This window comes from Peromyscus eremicus, chromosome 14 (assembly GCF_949786415.1).
Source record: "Peromyscus eremicus chromosome 14, PerEre_H2_v1, whole genome shotgun sequence".
NCBI classification, from domain to species: domain Eukaryota; kingdom Metazoa; phylum Chordata; class Mammalia; order Rodentia; family Cricetidae; genus Peromyscus; species Peromyscus eremicus.
The window spans coordinates 51,328,790-51,349,009 of record NC_081430.1 but is presented as its reverse complement, the minus strand read 5'-3'; the positions used below and the strand labels follow the sequence as shown (position 1 = coordinate 51,349,009).

The following is a 20,220-nucleotide window of genomic DNA, read 5'->3' as shown; positions in this document are numbered from 1 at the left end:
ATTTGTATCTGCAAACCCTTCTGACTTTGGAAGTTTCTTTCTACTACCTGGGGCTGACTGCATGAGAAAAGCAATACTGGTTGCTCCCTGCTTTTCTGGCCCCTCTGGATCTATGGGAGTGAACATCGGGTGACAGTCACAGAAGCACTCTGGGAACCCAGTAGGTGATTCCTGGGAATCGTGTAATACCTCACTCACCTTAGACACATTGGGAATTTTTCTAGCAGCTGCCATTGATCCTTGGAAAAGGACCTGAGAACAATTTTTCAGAGCCTCTTTAACTTGGGCAGTGTTGGAGTCCCAGTCAGGTCAGGCAGAGAGAAAACCCTCTCTCTGGGGGCTGCACTGTGTGGCAGTGATCCTCTGCCAGGCCCAAGCCTCATCTGTCCCTCCCTTCAGCCATGAAGAGGGTGGCCAGGAGCTGTTGCCTGTCATCCCAGGTCAGCTGGTGGATATAAGAATCTCTCTAGGAGACTAATGAGGGCCTGAGGATTCTCAGGGAAAGGTGGGTTTTGATTCTTCCATTATACAGGTCACTGCTTGTAAAGGAGACATGAATTATGAAAGGGGAGAGGGGAACCTTTGGGTCTTGGGTCACTGGGACGGGGGGTGGGTGTGCCTCCCTTGGAGGGAGGATGAGGTCTGTCTCTGCCCCCCCAGGGAAATCCCTCCTGGAGCCTCCATAGCTAGAACCACACTGCCTGTGTGGAGGGGCGTGGGGGACCAAGGTAGAAGACACTACCACTTCCATCTACCCGGTGTGATCGGGGAACTATTTTTTCCCTTCCAAGCATGGGCAAGGGCTGGGCTGGGCATACAAAGAGGGAAAATCGTTTCCTCTAGTGGAGCTGCGGGACTGAGAGAACAGGTAGAGGTTTGGAGTTTGTCTGGTGACCTAGCTGAAACAGAAGGTGTGAGGGCAGGTCAGCAGAAATGATCACTGGATACATCCTGGGGAGGTGGTACGAATACAAACCGGGCTCTGGCTGTGAGATGAGTGACTCAAGGCAGGATGTCATGCTAAAACTCCTCTTAGGGACTGAGCCAGGCCCTACCTGGCTGGGATCTGGGAAGTCCTTTAAGTCAACTCCTCACTTAGGGAGGGCCCATTGAGGAGGTGATCTGCTCAGAGTTAAGAGATCAGGAGCAGGACAAAGGGCAGCTTCTGTTTTCACGTTTACATTCATTCCACCTGAGCACTCACCTGCAGCAGATGTCTCTGTGACAAGATGGTGGGGGAGAGAGGTGAGCCTAACCCACCCATGCCCAGGGAGCAGAGAGGTCCCTGTTCAACTTTTCCCACACAAACAGCACGTGATGTGAAGAGAATGATAAGGCTGGCAGCAGCATTTGATTTTATTTCTTATTTCCAATTAGGCATTTGGCATTGGCAGATTGTCCACGGGGGTTAATTGATCCCTCTCTAGGGTTGGACAAACTGGGAGGTGTCAGCTCCCCTTCCGTGTCCCCTTCTCTGGGCAGAGAAGGGCTACAAGTCTCAGATGCCCATCACACAGGTCACCAGAGCAGATCCTGCAGAGCCCACGAGGAATTTCGATGACATGGAGAGTCCTGCAGCTCCTGGGGAAAAAAGAAAGGATGAAAATAGGAAGTGGGATGAAAACTGTGAGGTCCGAGAGTGTCATAGTTGCCAGGGTCAGTGAGGATTGCCTGAAGCAGAGTCTCCACAGAGTCCTCTCTCTTTCCAAAGTCTCCAGGACCTGCGTCTAGCACAGTTTGTTTGAAAGGAGTAATTCCATGAAAAAACTCTAGGGAAAATCAATCCACCTGGGTAACATCACCGTCTATAAGGAAGAAGGCTGAACTTAAGGTGGACATTTGAACCCTCGTTAAGCTGGTCTGGGATACTCCCCCATCTCCTCCACATCCCCTGAGAAAACCCAGCAGAAGCTAAAGCAGGAGGTGAGAAGCTGGACTATGTCTGGCTCTCATTCTAGTCCTCTTGCCCTGACACTTACCCACTGACTGCAGAGTGGCCACCAGGCTACCAGCTGCAACTCCGCCTCCATTAGCAATAGCTGACAAGGACATCATCTTAGCTGCTAGAGAGGAGGCAGCGATTCCTGCCCCAGTGAAGCCCACAGCACTCAGCACGGGGGGACGGCAGCGACGGTCATGGCTGTGGGAAGAGGAGCTTTGTGGGTAACTTTGGAGAAAGGGACCCCCAACACACTGGGTCAAACCTGGGGGAACTGCTGGGGTCTGGAGAAGGAGAGACTAAGTAGAGCAGGCTAGACCAGGGCTTTCCCTCTTCCCTCTAAGTCCTCCTGGGAGAAACCCAGAGAGCAAAGGTGTAATGTGAGGCAAGAGGCAGGCTCTGAACCAGAGAGCCATGAGCCAGGGAGCATAGGAAGAGAGTAGATGTTGGTCACTGAAGATGGAGTCCTGGGCTGGCTCTGATTGGTAGCAAGACCTTCATCAGGAAAGGTGCTGTTGGGGCCTCAGTGTCTGTCTTGGTTTAATGCTGGGCTAAGAGAATGGCCCAAAGTAAGTGTTTACAGAGGATCACATCTTGCCCAGGAGACAGCAGAAGCACCAGACAACAACTGTGGAGGCTGAAGGAGACATCCCAGAGTCCTGCTGTGTCTCCAGTGAGCATGTCAGGAGGCAGCAAGCTGATGGTGCCTGCATAGCATGTCCAGTACATTCCAACTCTCTGCTTCTCTCAGCCATACAGCACCCTGGAGATCTCTAAATGAGCTCCACAAGCTCGCTTTTACAAGGAAACAAGTAGGAGCTCAGAGAAGTGTAAATATATCCACCAGGCCACAAGGTGACTATTTTCACACAAGGTGGAGGGTACCTGCTGAAGATGCGGCCTCTTTGACTCTACACTACACTCCCTCCTTGCTTCTGTTCTTTCTTTCTGGACACTTCCTTCATCCCATCTCCACCCTTACCCCACCACCTCCAGGGAAGCCAACTGGGACAGGATGGGCTGCTTCCTGACTCCCTGCATACAGGAAGGCCATGATGGAAGTGTGACAATGGGCAAGATGTTGCACCTACCATAACTATCCCCTGGCTCCCCACCCTTGACCCTTCATGGGCACTCACCCTGTGAGGCAGCTAGAATGGTGCCAGAGACTGCCCCTCCAGCTTTGCCCATGGCTGCTGAAGCTGTTATCCCTGAGACAAGGGAAGCCACCAGTGTGCCTTTTTCAGACATTGCATTGGAGTCGAGTCGGGGTTCCAAACACTACTCAAAGCTGTAAAAGGTTGTGGAGCTTTGAGTAGGAGATTGGGGACCCAGAAGTTGATTTCCACTAACTAACTGAAAACCCTGAGGGGCTCCTTGGTGGATAGAGAAGCTGCCCAGGGTTGGTGATAACAGTGGGCCTATCCCCTGTCTTGGGGTGCAAAATCCTGCCCCTGTTGAATAGATGGGAAATCAGGAATCATTTCAGACATGTAAGTTTTTTGTTCCAGGGCAGAAGACTCAGTGTCAAAGACATTAGGCACAAACCAGCCAGGTCCAGCTCTTACAAATTGCAGGCTCTAACTATGCTGCTCCTAACACTGGAGCTCACTTCACCTACCCTCTAGCTTACTGGGGCAGTCCGGGCCTTGGGTCCCTTCCTTTTATGTACACTGGCCTCCTCTCAGCCTTTAAGGGCTTTTGCCACCAAGGCTAGGGGCTTCAGGAAGGAGCTGAAATGACACCCACCACCAACAACAACAACCCCACCCTTCCATCCACCCCGCTGGATCTTGGATGTGTTTCTGGAAAATCAAGTTCTTTTCAGAGTGGAAAAATCCACTGTTTGTAGACATATCCTATTACTGAAGGCAGCCAACGAAATAAGTTTCATTTTCCCCTCCTCTATCCATGCCTGAAATATCCATTGTTTTTGAAGACACACCCAGTGATCCAAGGCAGCCAATGAGATAGGTTTCGATTTCCCTGTTTTCTCTGGTCCTGAAAAAAACACTCTGGTTGAAGACACACCCAGTCATGGAAGGCAGCCAATGAGAGAGGTTTTGTTTTATCTATTCTCTCCCGGTCTTTCTGGGTTAGAAAAAAATGTCCTATTATTCTATAATTCAGTCTTTCTGAGTGTTACTGTGTTTGCAATGTTTTGTAACATGTTACTTCTTTGCCAGGGTTGATTTTTTTTCCCCACCCATGACAGTGATGCAGTATAAACTTGAAGTAATAAAACTGATGCTCTGAAGATTTACTAATAATCTTGCTTAGGAAATATTAAGTTACACTAAGTGGAATTTAACTAAGGGAGTGTTGCTTCCAGTATGACTAGAAGGTATGTGGTATATAAGCAGTTTTGGTGTAGAGTGTGGAAAAGGAGAGTTTGTACCATAGTTGAAGTTTAGGGTTGCTGAGAAGGTTTCTGCTATTGTTCACCAAGATTGACACCCCTCCCCCAATTAGTCTCCATTCCCATAACAACAGGAGACAACCCTGACTCACAACCAGCCATTAGTTCCATCCTCACATCAAAGAACATGCCTCTAAAGAGCAGCTCCAGGGAGCATTGCAAGGTCACAACTAGCATTGAGTCCTGGTCTGCCATCCAGTCCCCTGACCTCTTACCAGGAGAGGCTTAATTTTGCAGGTGGGGAAGATGGACTTGGGTAGCAAACATTGGAAAAGAGCAACACTGGTGTACTTAAGCAATTCTGACAATATCTTTGCTGCATAAACCTCCCTTCTGCTCAAGTGCCCAGACAGGCAGTTAACTGTCTCAGTTTAAATTGTTCCAAGTGTGCACTGGGGTTGGGACTGAAAGAGATTTAAGGATGGCAGCATGTGTGAACTGCTAAACCTACCATGTAAAGAAGTTAGTAAAATCTTCTATTCGTAGCCAGATACTCTTTGTGAATTTATCAGAGCTTATCTATTATTTGTGTTTTTATGTATTTATGTATTTATTTATTACTACTAAGCCTTTTCCTTTAAAAATGTTTTAGATTTATTTTTACTATTTTATGTGTATGCCAACCTGTATATTTGTGTGTTTGGTGCCTGAGTAAGTGCTGAGCCTCCATGTTGGTGCTGGGAATCAAACCCAGGACCTAGGCAACAACAGAAGTACTCTTAACCACTGAGACCAATCCCCTCCCACCTTTTCTTTACTAATCTCCACATATGTGGAGTGATTTCTCACTGGGAAGGTGTATTATTGCTATAACAACAGAATCTTCAAAAGAGACAATACTTCAGAATTTTACTGACCAATTATATTAAATATTCTCTGGGAGGGTGTTAATCCTACTAGGGAGAATAAGACCTCTACCACAATTTTGAGCCAAATTTGAAGCAAGCTCTATTCAATCCTGGCCAGGACGGTGCACATTGGCTATGTTCGTACCCGGGATTCCCAAAGAATGGTTCTGAATTTTCTAAAGGCAAAAATGCACGAGGCTACATCCTTTTTACCATTGTCAAATGAAGGGCAAGTACACAGCTGTACTTCCTGCCTTTGTATCTCCCTCCTACATGTGCTCAAGCACATCCTGCGCAGTTGGGGCAACTGACCTTGTTTCCTGAATTGAAAACATATAACTTGTTATCTTACACGAACAACAAACCCCAGCATTCCAGGAAGTTAACTATCCTTAGAGAAAGGGGGGGGGGGAGGCGCTAAGGTTTATCTGTCCTTGGACAAGTAGGGCTTACAAGTAAGAGGTGTTTGTGTTTTATATATCTCTCAAGCACAGTAATTTAAACTTAACTTTAGCCCTCACAAGGGGAATGTGAAAAATTAGAAATGTAAAAATTGATAGAATAAATGAATTTTGCCAAGGCAAGCCTCGAAATAAGTATGACACTGAGGATGATCTTGAACCTTCTGAGTCCACTTTGATGGTGTGGGATTATAAGCATATATCACCATGCCTGGTTTATTCCATGCTGGGGATCAAATCTAAGGCTCTCTGTACAGTAGGCAAGCATTCTACCTTCAGATACAGTCCCGGTCTACATGATTCTTTTTAATAAAATAAGTTGGCTAATCACTAGAATATTTGTTATTTGTTTGGTTGATTGGTTTTGTTTTTGGGACAGGGTCTCTCTACATAGCCCTGGTGGTCCTGGAACTCACTATGCAGTCTAGGCTGGCCTCTAACTCACAGAGCTCCACCTGCATCAACCTCCTGAAAGCTGAGATTAACGGTGTGTATCACAGTACCTGGCTAGAATATTTGGTTTTTGGCTGTTGGAAGCTATTGGACACCTCACAACCTATCAGTGTGTAGCCTGAAGATGCAGAGTTCAGGGGCAATCTGGCTTGAATGTCAGGGCTCTCTATCAAAAAGCCAAGGGTTATGGTGAGTGTGGCTTAGTAGTAGATTGTTTACCTTACTTGCACAGGGTTCTGGGTTCAATCCCCAGCATTAGGAGGAAAGAGAGAAAGACAATCTTGAAACAAAAATGTCAGATTTTCATATACCTGTCACTACAAAAGCCACTGAATAGGGACAGGATTTGAATCTTTAAGCCACCTTTTATTTAGAGGTAGATATAAAATTATGAGAAGGCAACAGGTTGACATTTTAAAAACTCATTTATTTATTTTATGTGTAGAAGTGACTTGGCTATATGTATACCTGTACATTACCAGTGTGCCTGGTGCCCATGGAGGCCAGAAGAGGGGTTAATAATAATAATAATAATAAGCTGTAGCTAATGCACAAAGAGTATCTGGCCACGAATAGAAGATTTTACTAACTTCTTTACATGGTAGGTTTAGCAGTTCACACATGCTGTCATCCTTAAATCTCTTTCAGTCCCAGCCCCAGTGCACACTTGGAACAATTTAAACTGAGACAGTTAACTGCCTGTCTGGGCACTTGAGCAGAAGGGAGGTTTATGCAGCAAAGATATTGTCAGAATTGCTTAAGTACACCAGTGTTGCTCTTTTCCAATGTTTGCTACCCAAGTCCATCTTCCCCACCTGCAAAATTAAGCCTCTCCTGGTAAGAGGTCAGGGGACTGGATGGCAGACCAGGACTCAATGCTAGTTGTGACCTTGCAATGCTCCCTGGAGCTGCTCTTTAGAGGCATGTTCTTTGATGTGAGGATGGAACCAATGGCTGGTTGTGAGTCAGGGTTGTCTCCTGTTGTTATGGGAATGGAGACTAATTGGGGGAGGGGTGTCAATCTTGGTGAACAATAGCAGAAACCTTCTCAGCAACCCTAAACTTCAACTATGGTACAAACTCTCCTTTTCCACACTCTACACCAAAACTGCTTATATACCACATACCTTCTAGTCATACTGGAAGCAACACTCCCTTAGTTAAATTCCACTTAGTGTAACTTAATATTTCCTAAGCAAGATTATTAGTAAATCTTCAGAGCATCAGTTTTATTACTTCAAGTTTATACTGCATCACTGTCATGGGTGGGGGAAAAATCAACCCTGGCAAAGAAGTAACATGTTACAAAACATTGCAAACACAGTAACACTCAGAAAGACTGAATTATAGAATAATAGGACATTTTTTTCTAACCCAGAAAGACCCAGAGAGAGCAGATAAAACAAAACCTCTCTCATTGGCTGCCTTCCATGACTGGGTGTGTCTTCAACCAGAGTGTTTTGTTTTGTTTTGTTTTTCAGGACCAGAGAGAACAAGAAAAAACAAAATCTATCCCATTGGCTGCCTTGCACCACTGGGTGTGTCTTCAACCAGAGTGGATTTTTCAGGAGGGGAGAAGAAGGGGAAAGGAAACCAACTCACTGGCTGCCTTGCATGTCTAGGTATGTCTTCAACCGCAGTGGATTTTCCACTCTGAAAAGAACTTGATTTTCCAGAAACACATCTAAGATCCAGCAGGGGTGGGTGGAAGGGTGGGGTTGTTGTTGGTGGTGGTCTGTGTCCCAGATGGTTAAGTGGCAGCCCTTGTGGCTAGAGATAGCTCCTTCCTGAAACCCCTCACCTTAGGTGGCCGAGGCCCACAGAGTCTGAAGGGAGGCCAGAGTACAGTGACTATGTGTTGGTTAAATCGGAGCTGCTCGTGGGTGGCCGCGGCCATGCCGGCGGAGGAGAGTGCTGATAGGAAGAATCACAAGCCATGGTTACCTCTTTAGAGCTTTATTGGGACGGGGGAGAGAGAGAGGGAGAGAGAAAGAGGACAGACAGAAGGAGAGAGCAGAAAGAGAAGGGGCTCAGAGAGGACCTACCCGCTTTTCAGGCTGGGACGCCGACGCAGGATGGTGATGTAATTAAGGACAGAATCCTTACACTCTGATCCTCCTTTTGTTCTCATAGAGGTACCTATCATCAAAGATGTATACCTAGAAGGAAGGGACTTGAGGCCCAGCCTGCCCTACAGGCTAGAGAATAGATGAGGTGAGCTCCAAATGTTAGGAGTAGCATAATTAGAGCCTGCAATTTGTAAGAGCTGGACCTGGCTGGTTTGTGCCTAATGTCTTTGACATTGAGTCTTCTGCCCTGGAACAAAAAACTTGCATGTCTGAAATGGTTCCTGATTGCCCATCTATTCAACAGGGGCAGGATTTTGCACCCCAAGACAGGGGACAGGCCCACTGTTACCACCAACTCTGAGCAACTGCTCAGTCCACCCCGAAGACGCTCAGGGTTTTCAATTGGTTGATGGAAATCAACTTCTGGGTCCCCAATCTCCTACTCAAAGACCCACTTCTTTTCACAGGCTTGTTCCTGTTTGGAACCTCCACTGAGCTCCATGGCATTGTTTGGAACAGGCACACTGGTGACTTCCCTTGTCTCAGGGATAACAGCTTCAGCAGCCATGGGCAAAGCTGGAGGGGCAGTCTCTGGCACCATTCTAGCTGCCTCACAAGGTGAGTGCCCATGAAGGGTCAAGGGTGGGGAGCCAGGGGATAGTTATAGTGGGTGCAACATCCTGCCCACTGTCACACTTCCATCATGGCCTTATGTCTGAGAGAGCCCTGAGGGAGACAAAACTCTGGTATGGTCCTGGGCTTTGAGTCCCTAAAAATTCAGACCTACATGCTTGATGAGATCCACCTCTGAGATTGCAGTTCCCAGGGGCTGAAGCTGGGACCTATATTCTTTTCTCATGTCTATTGGATTCACCACCAGAGTTCACTTTTTTCTTTTTGCTCTTTGTCCTTCTGGGTCTACAAGCCAGGGTGTCAATTTAAATAAATTCTTCACTTCAGTCCTTCATCCAGCCTGTGTAGGCCCCAGCAGTTTTCTTTATTTATTCTCCTCACAGATATCTTCTCTTTGATTCGCAAATTGCAGCCTTTGGTGTCAACTTCTGTGAGTGTGTGTGTGTGTGTGTGTGTGTGTGTGTGTGTGTATGTGTGTGTGTGTTTCTGCAGACAATTTTTGTCATTTGCATGGCTCTTAACTCACAATGGACAACATTGGTCTGTTCCATGGCTCTTCTCACACTAAGAATGAGGCTCCTAAGAGTCCCCCAGTGTCCCTCAAACTACCTAGAAGATCTGAACTTCTAAATCCACACACAATCTCTCCCTGCAGCTAGCTAGTGCTCTTTTCCTTTCTGTCCCCACGGCAGACACACTCAGGGGTTTCTCTAGACTCCACAGCAGGCATTTCATGGGGATATTCATGGGACCTCTCCCTGAACTGTGACCTTCTTCCACCAGGGCTCAACCTACTAGCCCAGACTGCCCTGGGCTCAGGAGCATCTGTGCTTGGATCTACATTGGGAGTACTGAAGGTTGGCACCATCCTATCGGGGTGCCCTGCCTCTGTCTTGGCTGTTTGTCCCACTGGAGGTAACTGGCCCTGCACATCAGACACTCCTCCTTGGGAGAACTAAGACAAGCCACAGCTAGCTTTCCTTTCTGCTTGTCAGAAATGCAGAGGGTAGGGAATCCAGAAGAGAAAATATAAGATCAGTAGATTTTTATTGAGTAATTTTATTGCTTGCATTTAGGCCTCAATTGCTAGCCTATTACACGGGTAAGTTCCTTGAATTGTTCTAATGGCCTCAGAAGAAGATAACATTGTTGCCTCCCATTTTGGAGATGGGGCTCACTCTATAGCCCAGGCTAGTTCAGCAGGCAGTATGTATGTAGCCCAGGATGATTTTCCTTAAGCTTGTGACCATCTTTCTGCCAGATTCCTGAGTGCTGGAATTATTGGTGCAAGTCTCATGCCTATCAATATTATTCCTCATTGACCAGTGAAGACTATTGTTCCAAGGCCCTGGGCAGGAGGAATTGTAGGGCTTTTCCTTCTGCTAGGAACAGTAAATAGAAAGGAAATTCAAATGTGTGGGGGTGATGGTGAGAAGAAGCCCAGGATTGAAGTTCTAAACAACCCCCAAAAGGCTTGGCTAGCTCTGTGGCCATCTGTTGAACCCAGCATTCTGGGTACCAGTCAGATAGCACCCCTTTATTTGGGAGGGTCATCGAGACATGGCCCAGACAGCCTGGTAACCACGTCCTCTGCTTGCCAGAACAAGTGAGCAGCAAATGCCTTCTAACCATGTTCTTGAGCCCCTGGGTCCACATCCCCTCCAGAAAACCCTCCTGGCCACTCAGTACCTGCCTTATACAAGCCTGCCTCTACCCCCAGGCCACTGGAGGGCTGGCTAAGGTCTCTGGGTTACCTTTGAACTCTGGCACTACTAGCTTTAGAGTTTTCAATTCTGGCCTCTGTGGCTTCAGGGGACCAGGATCCTGCATGCTGCCTGGGGGCTCAGATGTTTTGAGCTGAGCCCATATGTACCTAAAAATAGCTCAGCATGCTGCCTCAACAGCTAGAGTAATGAGTTGTGTTAAGGAGGATCTGAGTAGGCTTCCTGGAGGAGGAAATAATGATGTGGAGCCTCAGTTCATCAAAGCATGTGTCTCAAGTAGTGTTCAGATAACGTGTCTGTATCACAGGTGTTTAACCTGGCTGTAAGCAGACCCTCCCAATGAAGTGCCTCTCTCTGCCCTGGAGATTCACTGCCTCCTGTGGGGCCAAGGAGAGTGTGTGATAACCCACACTGGCAAACACTGACCCTACTTCTAATCAGTTAGTAGCCCTATCCTGAAGGGAAGAACCCACGATGGTAGCTATCATGTTTGGAATGAGAATGGATCCCAAAGGCTAATATATTTGACTGTTTGGTCCCTAGTTGGTGGAAGTGGTTTGGGAAGATTTCAGAGGTGTGTGTGGCCTTGTTGGAGGAGGTGTGTCACTCGGTGTAGGCTTGGAGGTTTCAAAAGCATCACTGCCTGTCTGCTGCTATGCTCCAGACCATGATGGAGGCTTAGCTCTGCACCAATCATAGCAGGAGTCCTAAATTGCAATGCCAGTATGCATGCTCCCTGAGAGAGGCTACCCACAGTTTTTTCCTGCTCTACCCACAAGGATAGTGTTCTTTTTTTCTTTTTCCATGGAAGCCAGGGCACTCACTCTACTACCAGCCTGTACCCCAGCTTTTTTTTATTTTATTTTGTTTGAACCTAACTTGCTTTGTGGGGCAGAGATAAGAAACTATAGCATCAGACTTCCTGCCCCACGGCAGGCAAACAGCAAGCATGTGAATATGGAAGAACAGAGCAAAATCCATCTGAGCTGTTTGCCTTCTCCAGAGACCAGCTGCCAGTGCCTGCGCAGGGCAGACAAATGCACTTGGGTCCTCTCCCTCAGGGAAAGACAGATGGGGCTCATTCCTTCCTGGGAGCTGGATGGGGTGTGGGACAGTGGCAATCCTCACAAAGGATTTTCTTTTCTTTCTAGCCAAGGCTGCTGTGGCTGTGCTTGGGGGAGGTAAGTATGTTCAGGGAAGGGGTGCCAGTCCACTCCTAGCCCTTCCTGTATGCAGGGAGTCAGGAAGCAGCCCATCCTGTCCCAGCAGGCTTTCCTGGAGGTGGTGGGGTAAGGGTGGAGATGGGATGAAGGAAGTGTCCAGAAAGAAGGAACAGAAGCAAGGAGGGAGTGTAGTGTAGAGTCAAAGAAGCCACATCTTCAGCAGGTACCCTCCACCTTGTGTGAAAATAGTCACCTTGTGGCCTGGTGGATATATTTACACTCCTCTGAGCTCCTACTTGTTTCCTTGTAAAAGCGAGCTTGTGGCGCTCATTTAGAGATCTCCAGGGTGCTGTATGGCTGAGAGAAGCAGAGAGTTGGAATGTACTGGACATGCTATGCAGGCACCATCAGCTTGCTGCCTCCTGACATGCTCACTGGAGACACAGCAGGACTCTGGGATGTCTCCTTCAGCCTCAACAGTTGTGTCTGGTGCTTCTGCTGTCTCCTGGGCAAGATGTGATCCTCTGTAAACACTTACTTTGGGCCATTCTCTTAGCCCAGCATTAAACCAAGACAGACACTGAGGCCCCAACAGCACCTTTGCTGATGAAGGTCTTGCTACCAATCAGAGCCAGCCCAGGACTCCATCTTCAGTGACCAACATCTACTCTCTTCCTATGCTCCCTGGCTCATGGCTGTCTGGTTCAGAGCCTGCCTCTTGCCTCACATTACACCTTTGCTCTCTGGGTTTCTCCCAGGAGGACTTAGAGGGAAGAGGGAAAGCCCTGGTCTAGCCTGCTCTACTTAGTCTCTCCTTCTCCAGACCCCAGCAGTTCCCCCAGGTTTGACCCAGTGTGTTGGGGGTCCCTTTCTCCAAAGTTACCCACAAAGCTCCTCTTCCCACAGCCATGACCGTCGCTGCCGTCCCCCCCGTGCTGAGTGCTGTGGGCTTCACTGGGGCAGGAATCGCTGCCTCCTCTCTAGCAGCTAAGATGATGTCCTTGTCAGCTATTGCTAATGGAGGCGGAGTTGCAGCTGGTAGCCTGGTGGCCACTCTGCAGTCAGTGGGTAAGTGTCAGGGCAAGAGGACTAGAATGAGAGCCAGACATAGTCCAGCTTCTCACCTCCTGCTTTAGCTTCTGCTGGGTTTTCTCAGGGGATGTGGAGGAGATGGGGGAGTATCCCAGACCAGCTTAACGAGGGTTCAAATGTCCACCTTAAGTTCAGCCTTCTTCCTTATAGACGGTGATGTTACCCAGGTGGATTGATTTTCCCTAGAGTTTTTTCATGGAATTACTCCTTTCAAACAAACTGTGCTAGACACAGGTCCTGGAGACTTTGGAAAGAGAGAGGACTCTGTGGAGACTCTGCTTCAGGCAATCCTGACTGACCCTGGCAACTATGACACTCTCGAACCTCACAGTTTTCATCCCACTTCCTATTTTCATCCTTTCTTTTTTCCCCAGGAGCTGCAGGACTCTCCATGTCATCGAAATTCCTCGTGGGCTCTGCAGGATCTGCTCTGGTGACCTGTGTGATGGGCATCTGAGACTTGTAGCCCTTCTCTGCCCAGAGAAGGGGACACGGAAGGGGAGGTGACACCTCCCAGTTTGTCCAACCCCAGAGAGGAATCAATTAACCCCCGTGGACAATCTGCCAAACGCCAAATGCCTAATTGGAAATAAGAAATAAAATCAAATGCTGCTGCCAGCCTTATCATTCTCTTCACGTGCTGTTTGTGTGGGAAAGGTTGAACAGGGACCTCTCTGCTCCCTGGGTGTGGGTGGGTTAGGCTCACCTCTCTCCCCCACCATCTTGTCACAGAGACACATGGTGCAGGTGAGTGCTCAGGTGGAATGAATGTAAACGTGAAAACAGAAGCTGCCCTTTGTCCTGCTCCTGATCCCTTGCCCATGGTTGGGAAGGGGAAAATAGTTCACTGGTCGCACTGGGTAGAGGGAAGTGGTAGTGTCTTCTACCTTGGTCCCCCACTCTTTTCCACCCAGGCAGAGTGGTTCTAGCTATGGTATACTCCAAGAGGGATTTCCCTGGGGGGGCAGAGACAGACCTCATCCTCCCTCCAAGGGAGGCACACCCACCCCCCTCCCAGTGACCCAAGACCCAAAGGTTCCCCTCTCCCCTTTCATAATTCATGTCTTCTTTACAAGCAGTGACCTGTATAATGGAAGAATCAATACTCACCTTTCCCTGAGAATCCTCAGGCCCTCATTAGTCTCCTAGAGAGATTCTTATATCCACCAGCTGACATGGGATGACAGGCAACAGCTCCTGGCCACCCTCGTCATGGCTGGAGGGAGGGACAGATGAGGCTTGGGCCTGGCAGAGGATCACTGCCACACAGTGCAGCCCCCAGAGAGAGGGTTTTCTCTTCTGCCTGACCTGACTGGGACTCCAACACTGTCCAAGTTAAAGAGGCTCTGAAAAATTGTTCTCAGGTCCTTTTTCCAAGGATTGATGGCAGCTGCTAGAAAAATTCCCAATTTGTATAAGGTGAGTGAGGTATTACACGATTCCCAGGAATCACATACTGGGTTCCCAGAGCGCTTCTGTGACTGTCACCCAATGTTCACTGTCACAGACCCAGAGGGGCCAGAAAAGCAGGGAGCAACCAGTACTGCTTTTCTCATGCAGTCAGCCCCAGGTAGTAGAAAGAAACTTCCAAAGTCAGAAGGGTTTGCAGATACAAATGGGTCCCAATTATTGGAGACTGCTCAAAAGGTTCACAGTAACTATGACCATATGGAAAAAAATGCAAAACAAGAGATTGACCTTTGCAGTGCTGGCAGTACTCAGAGAGACCTATAAAAGAGATCCCAGAGTGCTGCGCCTGCACAGCAGTTGGGCCCGAAACCTGGCGAGGGAAGTCGGGATGAACACAGCACACACCAGTCAAGTTGCAAGCATCAGGGCCCTTTTATTCTTTCTTCCCCATCTTATATACCCTTTCAGGAGGAACAAACAAAATTGTTTATCAAACACCCAGGGTCAAGGAATGGTCAGCATGCCCCAGCAAGCCACAGCTGCCAAACCACCAGATATACCAAACAGCAAAACATCCACAGAACAGCCTGACCTCAGCGCACTCAGAACAGGGGAGGTGGGGGCAATCTTAGAGGGGTCAGAGCCATTCTGATCCCAACACCAGAGGGAGATATCAGAGATACCAGGAAAGGAAGAGGGGACAAGGGCATCCTGTCCTATGTAAATGACATCAAAGGGGAGTGTCCTAGCTCAGGTATTGGGATCCTGGTAGAGGCCTTTGGCCTCTCTGTCCAACAGACTTGATCCTGTTTCTGTTGGTTGGCCACTACAGCTATGCTAATCATGAAGCTGACAGACTTTGGCCAGGACCTATTCCTAACATCACATAGTCTGTTGAGGCCTTCTTGAGGGGGGACCCCAGAGAGGTGGGTATCCAATGCTGAAATGATGCATTATCAGTCACTTCTCCTGGACCAGCCCCACACCTGTTTCTGTAAAACAGCCTGCTGCCAGACAATAACCCAATGGATGCTCCCCTTGATTGCCTGGAAGTGACTGATGCAGACCAAGCCATCAGACCAGACCTAACAGATGCCCTCACACAAAACCCTATCTCCCTCTGTGTGCTCCCCTGATAGACTTCTGCAGGCCTTTCCATGTCTCAGTTTTCCAGATCTTTTCATGAGATCAGAATCCTGCCTCTGTGTTCTGCAAATGTGCCTGGTACCTGTCACCACAGTGAACAGTGTCCTTTTTCATAATTGTTTCATAAATGCCAGAATCCTCCTGCCTCAAAGCCCTTTGTGTGTCAGTGTGGACTCTGTCCAGAACTGCATTAGGCCTCAATCACATGGCGATGAATGCCAGCCTTGGGTGAGGGTGTGGTCAGGGTCCCTGGACATAAGGCAAGACTTTCAGCCTCCCTTTCAATTATATGAATGCTGTATGGTGCTGACTATTTTGATACTATCTCTTTCCCAGGTACCAGTGCATTAGCTTAGCCCAGTGCATTCCGTGGTGGTTCATGTCAGCCTTTCAGCAGTACCATGGGTTAGGTATGTGCTGCTCACAGCCCTGGACATCCAGAACCATTGATGAGGAAGGACCAAGAGCTCTGGGGTCAATGTTCTTGGCTACCTCTCATTTTTGCTCAGGACAGGAATCTCTGACAACCCAACCTTTAATAAAGAACAACTGAGGTCCACAAGGACTCAAAAAGCCCCCATGCCACACAGACCATCTCCATTAGGGCAGAGACAATGCAAAGCCTTCTAACTACTGACTGTGTGTTGGACAACCTGTCACCTCCCTTTGATCTCCAGCCTGAGTCTGGTTGGGGAAATGGAAGACTCGAAATTCCCAGTCCACAAGTCCCTTCAAAAAGCCACCACAAGCAAAGATCGGCACACCAGCATATAACCTTTATTTTTCATCTTTCTGTGGCTTCAATGGGAGATTTGGAGGCTCATCTTGGGGTACACTGTCTTCTGGATATTCCTTAAAGGCTTTGGGTTCAGCTGGTAGAGGTGTTGTCTCCTAAGTTCAAAGCAAGGCTCCGACGGCTGTCCCAACTGTGCCCAGGACGATGTTGGTTGATGTAGAGAGTCCAACAACCCCTGGGAAGGAGACAATACAGTGCTAGTCAGTCTCCTAAGGCTTAGAGATGGCCCACCGCCCTTTTGTCTGAACTCTAGGGTTCTGCTTTGGACAGTAATATTCAAAGTGTGGGACCAGAAGGAGAAGACAGATTTGGGTAAGCTGAGATATAGGAGGGAGAGCTCTCCAGAGAGGAACACCCTCTCTACATTGCAGTACAGGGGACACACTGGAGAAGGACACCCAGGTAGGGAAGATTCAGAGCCCAGGTAGCATGCATCTTGGACCAGGGCTCCTTCCTTCTTCTGCCATCCAGTGCCCCTCACCCCTGCACCAATCCCCAACCTCACTCATAATGAACCAGACAGTAGGGACAGAACTAGAAGACATAGGTCATATGAAAGTTTGGACTGTAGGGAGAGGAAGGGAGATGCTTGGCTTCCTTGGCTGGGTCTCCAGACATCTTGCCTGGACTGACACTTACCCACTGACTGTAGTGTGGCTACCAGGCTTCCTGCTGCAACTCCACCCCCGTTGGCGATTGCTGCTGCTGACATCATCTTGGCTGCTATGGATGCTGCTGCTATTCCTGTCCCAGTGAAGCCCATGGCACCCAGGGCTATGGGCGCAGCAGTCACAGCCACAACTGTGGGGAGAGGAGCTGGGTGGTGTGGGCTCAGGGGAAGGATTCACTCAAGAATTCTTTGACTGTTTGGGAGGGGTCTATCTATTCTAAACAGCATGGAAAGAGGTCACAAGGTAAAAGATAGGGCAAGGAGCCAGCTGAAGCAAAAAGGTCAGTGGAAGATCTTACCGCTTACCAAGCTCTGTGACACTGGAGAAGTCGCCATCCTTCACTGGGCCTCAGGCTTGTGATGGGTTAATTAACTACTGCAGTTTTAGCAGCTGCTTCCTCTAACCCCCTCCTTCAATAAATTCTCTGCTTGCTGTTGATCATATATAAGGCCCAGAGGAGAGACTAGGTGGAAACCTTAAGCCCACTACCGGAATGAGTGAGCACAGCTCTGCTCCCTGTTCTTCACCCAGGCAGCTCCAGAATCCAGCAGAAGGCAGGAGGTGGGGTGCAGCCCACCGGAAAGCATGAAGCCCCCACAGCCTCACAGCGGGTGTGAGGAACTTACCTCCTCCTATGGCAGCAGTGACAGCTTCTGCAAGGGAGAGATGGGGTGAGAAGAAAAGGGTAGAGTTGGTTGATATCAATGAGTTCTTGGCAGGTTTGGGTCAGGGAGCCCAGTTCCCAGCCCACGCCTGGGCTGAGGGCTACTAACCCATCTTGGTGAGATGTCTTGGTAGCTGGTAACCTTAGGAAGTGACTTAAATCTGAGGAGAGAATGAGAGATTGTTGCTTTTGAACTAATAGGGACATGGCCCTGCCCCTGCAAAGAGTCAGTGTCCTGGTGGGTGTGGCATTTTGAAAGCAATAGGGGAAGAAGCTACCCCCCCCCTCCACTCATCTACTTACCTCTGAGTAAATGTCCGTTAGACTGGTTTCAAACCTGACTGATGCTTAACACACAACACACACACATACACACACACACACACACACACACACACACACACACACACACCTCTGCTTTGTAATAGCCAGAACCTGGAAACAACCTAGATGCCATTCAACTGAAGAATGGATAAATAAAATGTGGTACATATACACAATGGAATACTACTCAGCAGAGAAAAACAATGACATCATGAGGTTTGCAGGCAAATGGATGGATCTAGAAAAAAATCATCCTGAGTGAGGGAACCCAGACTCAGAAAGACAAATATGGTATGTACTCACTCATAGATGGATACTAGATGTAAAACAAAGGATGACTAGACTGCTACTCACAACTCCAGGGAGGCTACCTAGTAAAGAGGACCCTAAGAAAGACACAGGGATTGCCCAACGACAGAGAAATGGATGAGATCTACATGAGCAAACTAGACGTGAGGCGGGGTAAAGAAGGGCAAGGGTCGGGGAAAGAGAGCTTAGGGGAATGGGAGATCCCAGCTGGATCAAGAACAGAGAGGGAGAACAAAGAAAGAGACACCATGATAAATGAAGCCTTACACATTACATCTTATCTCCAACCCACAGCAGTCAGAGTAGCTTTACAGGGATGGGGAGGTCCAGGAACTTGTTCTCCAAACTAGGCTGGCTTCGAACTTAGAAATCTACCCACCTTCGTCTTTCTAGTGCTGGGTTAAAGACATGCACCTCCATGCCTTGCTTCAAATGTGTTTTTCTAATACAAAATATTAAAGTGGTGGGTGAATGAAAAAAAGACATAACAAGGAAAGGACATGACTGCTCCTAGGTATGGTGGAGGAGAGTTTATTACATAAAATGGTGAGAGTGTAGTCAGAGCTATGGATATCTGGGAGAATCCAGAGTGGTCATGACCAGGCTGAGCCCGGCCCTATGGGGAGAGGGGGAGGGGAACCAGGTGCAGCAGCCAGGAGATGAAAGATACAAAAGGGGTGGGTAACCAAAATGTCTGGATCATACAGGGAAGAGCCTCTAGGGGAAGGGCAGTGCAGCCCCTGGGCTGGAGAATTCATGGTAGAGGGCGAGGTGTGCTAGCCATACCCTGTAATTGGTAGGGACTGAAAGATCCTGGGAGAGCCTGGCTGCCAAGTCTGCTTTGACATGCTAAGTAGGCACGACAGCCATTTGTCTTGGTATGAGTCCTAATACTATACAACCTGTTGGTTAAAGATGAGCTGGAGGACAGGCTTTCAAAATGCTGTCTTTTATGGTGTCACTAGCCTTTGGAAAACGTCATAACATACGCTGTAGGAACTGGTTTCTCTGCATTATTGTTGAGGCTGAGAACTTCAGCCTTCCCCAGTGAGAAACTCTCAGCACTCAGAGATAAAGGGAAAACTTCAGTAGTGTGCAGCTGTGGCCTCTAGCTATTGCTTACAAAGGCGCAGACCAGAACAGAAATGATTAGCGGTTTGTAGAGGGTGTCAGAAATGACTAGTGGTTTGTAGAGGGTTAGACATTGTCGTAACCTTAGGGTGTTCTTTTCACCTCCACCCCAAAGACATTGTCCCAGACTTAAGCAAACTTTAAGGAAGCTGAGATATGCATGTTTCTGGTCAAGTCAGTTATATCTTTAACGTACAGAATGTGCTGTCTAAGTGGATATTGGTGATGGTCACTTCTAAGAAAGAGAAGATGTGCACTTTTTAGAAAAACAGGAAGGGCCAGGCATGTTTACAAAGCAGTCAGCAGATCCGTGTTAGTTTTGCTGTCGCAGAGAGAGAGACACTTTCCTGCTCTGTTTTCTTTATTTTTGTTGAAAGGACTCTAGCCAGCCTGGGCCTGGTAAACATGGCTCTAGCAGCCCTTGCTCTTCTCCCTCATTCCCTCTGCCTTGCTGAAAACAGTTGGATTACATTTCTAAGACTAGCCACCAAGGTCTATTCCCTCATTTGGCCACTTCTTTCTCCTGAAGCTGATCATCAAGGTCCAGCTATCGAAGTGCTGAAGTCCAGCAATCAAAAGCCCCCTTTGGCTCACCTAATTTACATGCCCAATTAAAATTAAACATTTAACTTCATCCTAAAATGGGGTTTCCCCTTTTACCTTTATAAACTGCCATTTGCCTCTGGGCCAAGTCTGTCTCCTCTCTATCCAGAGGTAGTCCTCCTCTCCCCCAGACAAATCCCCCACCGCCTCCACATTTTCTTCCCCTTTTTCTGTGCCTGTCTTGTCTCTTATTTCTTGCTCTTTGTCCCTCTGGGGCAAATAAATCTTTGTGCTGACAACTTGGTCTTGGGGTGTCCTAAGCCGATACCATTCCCTACATTTCTTTTCTTTATTCTCTCTCTCTCTCTCTCTCTCTCTCTCTCTCTCTCTCTCTCTCTCTCTCTCTCCCCCTCCCCTCCCCTCCC

At 48.2% G+C, this 20,220-nt stretch overlaps 3 protein-coding genes across 3 annotated transcripts; 1 reads left to right on the top strand and 2 right to left on the bottom strand.

The window, feature by feature from the left end:
* Positions 1–1,338: 1,338 nt before the first annotated feature.
* Positions 1,339–8,017, bottom strand: LOC131923930 (interferon alpha-inducible protein 27-like protein 1). The gene is given in 5 exon segments (XM_059279167.1): positions 1,339–1,581; positions 1,980–2,114; positions 2,117–2,167; positions 3,079–3,220; positions 7,922–8,017. Coding segments are annotated over 5 exon segments (507 nt in total). The 3' UTR covers positions 1,339–1,498.
* Positions 7,611–13,425, top strand: LOC131924098 (interferon alpha-inducible protein 27, mitochondrial-like). The gene is made up of 6 exons (XM_059279320.1): positions 7,611–7,742; positions 8,657–8,807; positions 9,606–9,737; positions 11,698–11,727; positions 12,616–12,777; positions 13,176–13,425. The coding sequence occupies exons 2-6, from the start codon at positions 8,690–8,692 to the stop codon at positions 13,256–13,258; spliced, it is 525 nt and encodes a 174-aa protein (XP_059135303.1). The 5' UTR covers positions 7,611–7,742; positions 8,657–8,689; the 3' UTR covers positions 13,259–13,425.
* A 2,696-nt stretch (positions 13,426–16,121) lies between these two features.
* Positions 16,122–17,650, bottom strand: LOC131924490 (interferon alpha-inducible protein 27-like protein 2A). Its single transcript, XM_059279788.1, has 4 exons — positions 17,598–17,650; positions 17,451–17,477; positions 16,793–16,954; positions 16,122–16,328 (listed from the first exon to the last, which is right to left on the bottom strand). The coding sequence occupies exons 1-4, from the start codon at positions 17,599–17,601 to the stop codon at positions 16,255–16,257; spliced, it is 267 nt and encodes an 88-aa protein (XP_059135771.1). The 5' UTR covers positions 17,602–17,650; the 3' UTR covers positions 16,122–16,254.
* Positions 17,651–20,220: the final 2,570 nt, after the last annotated feature.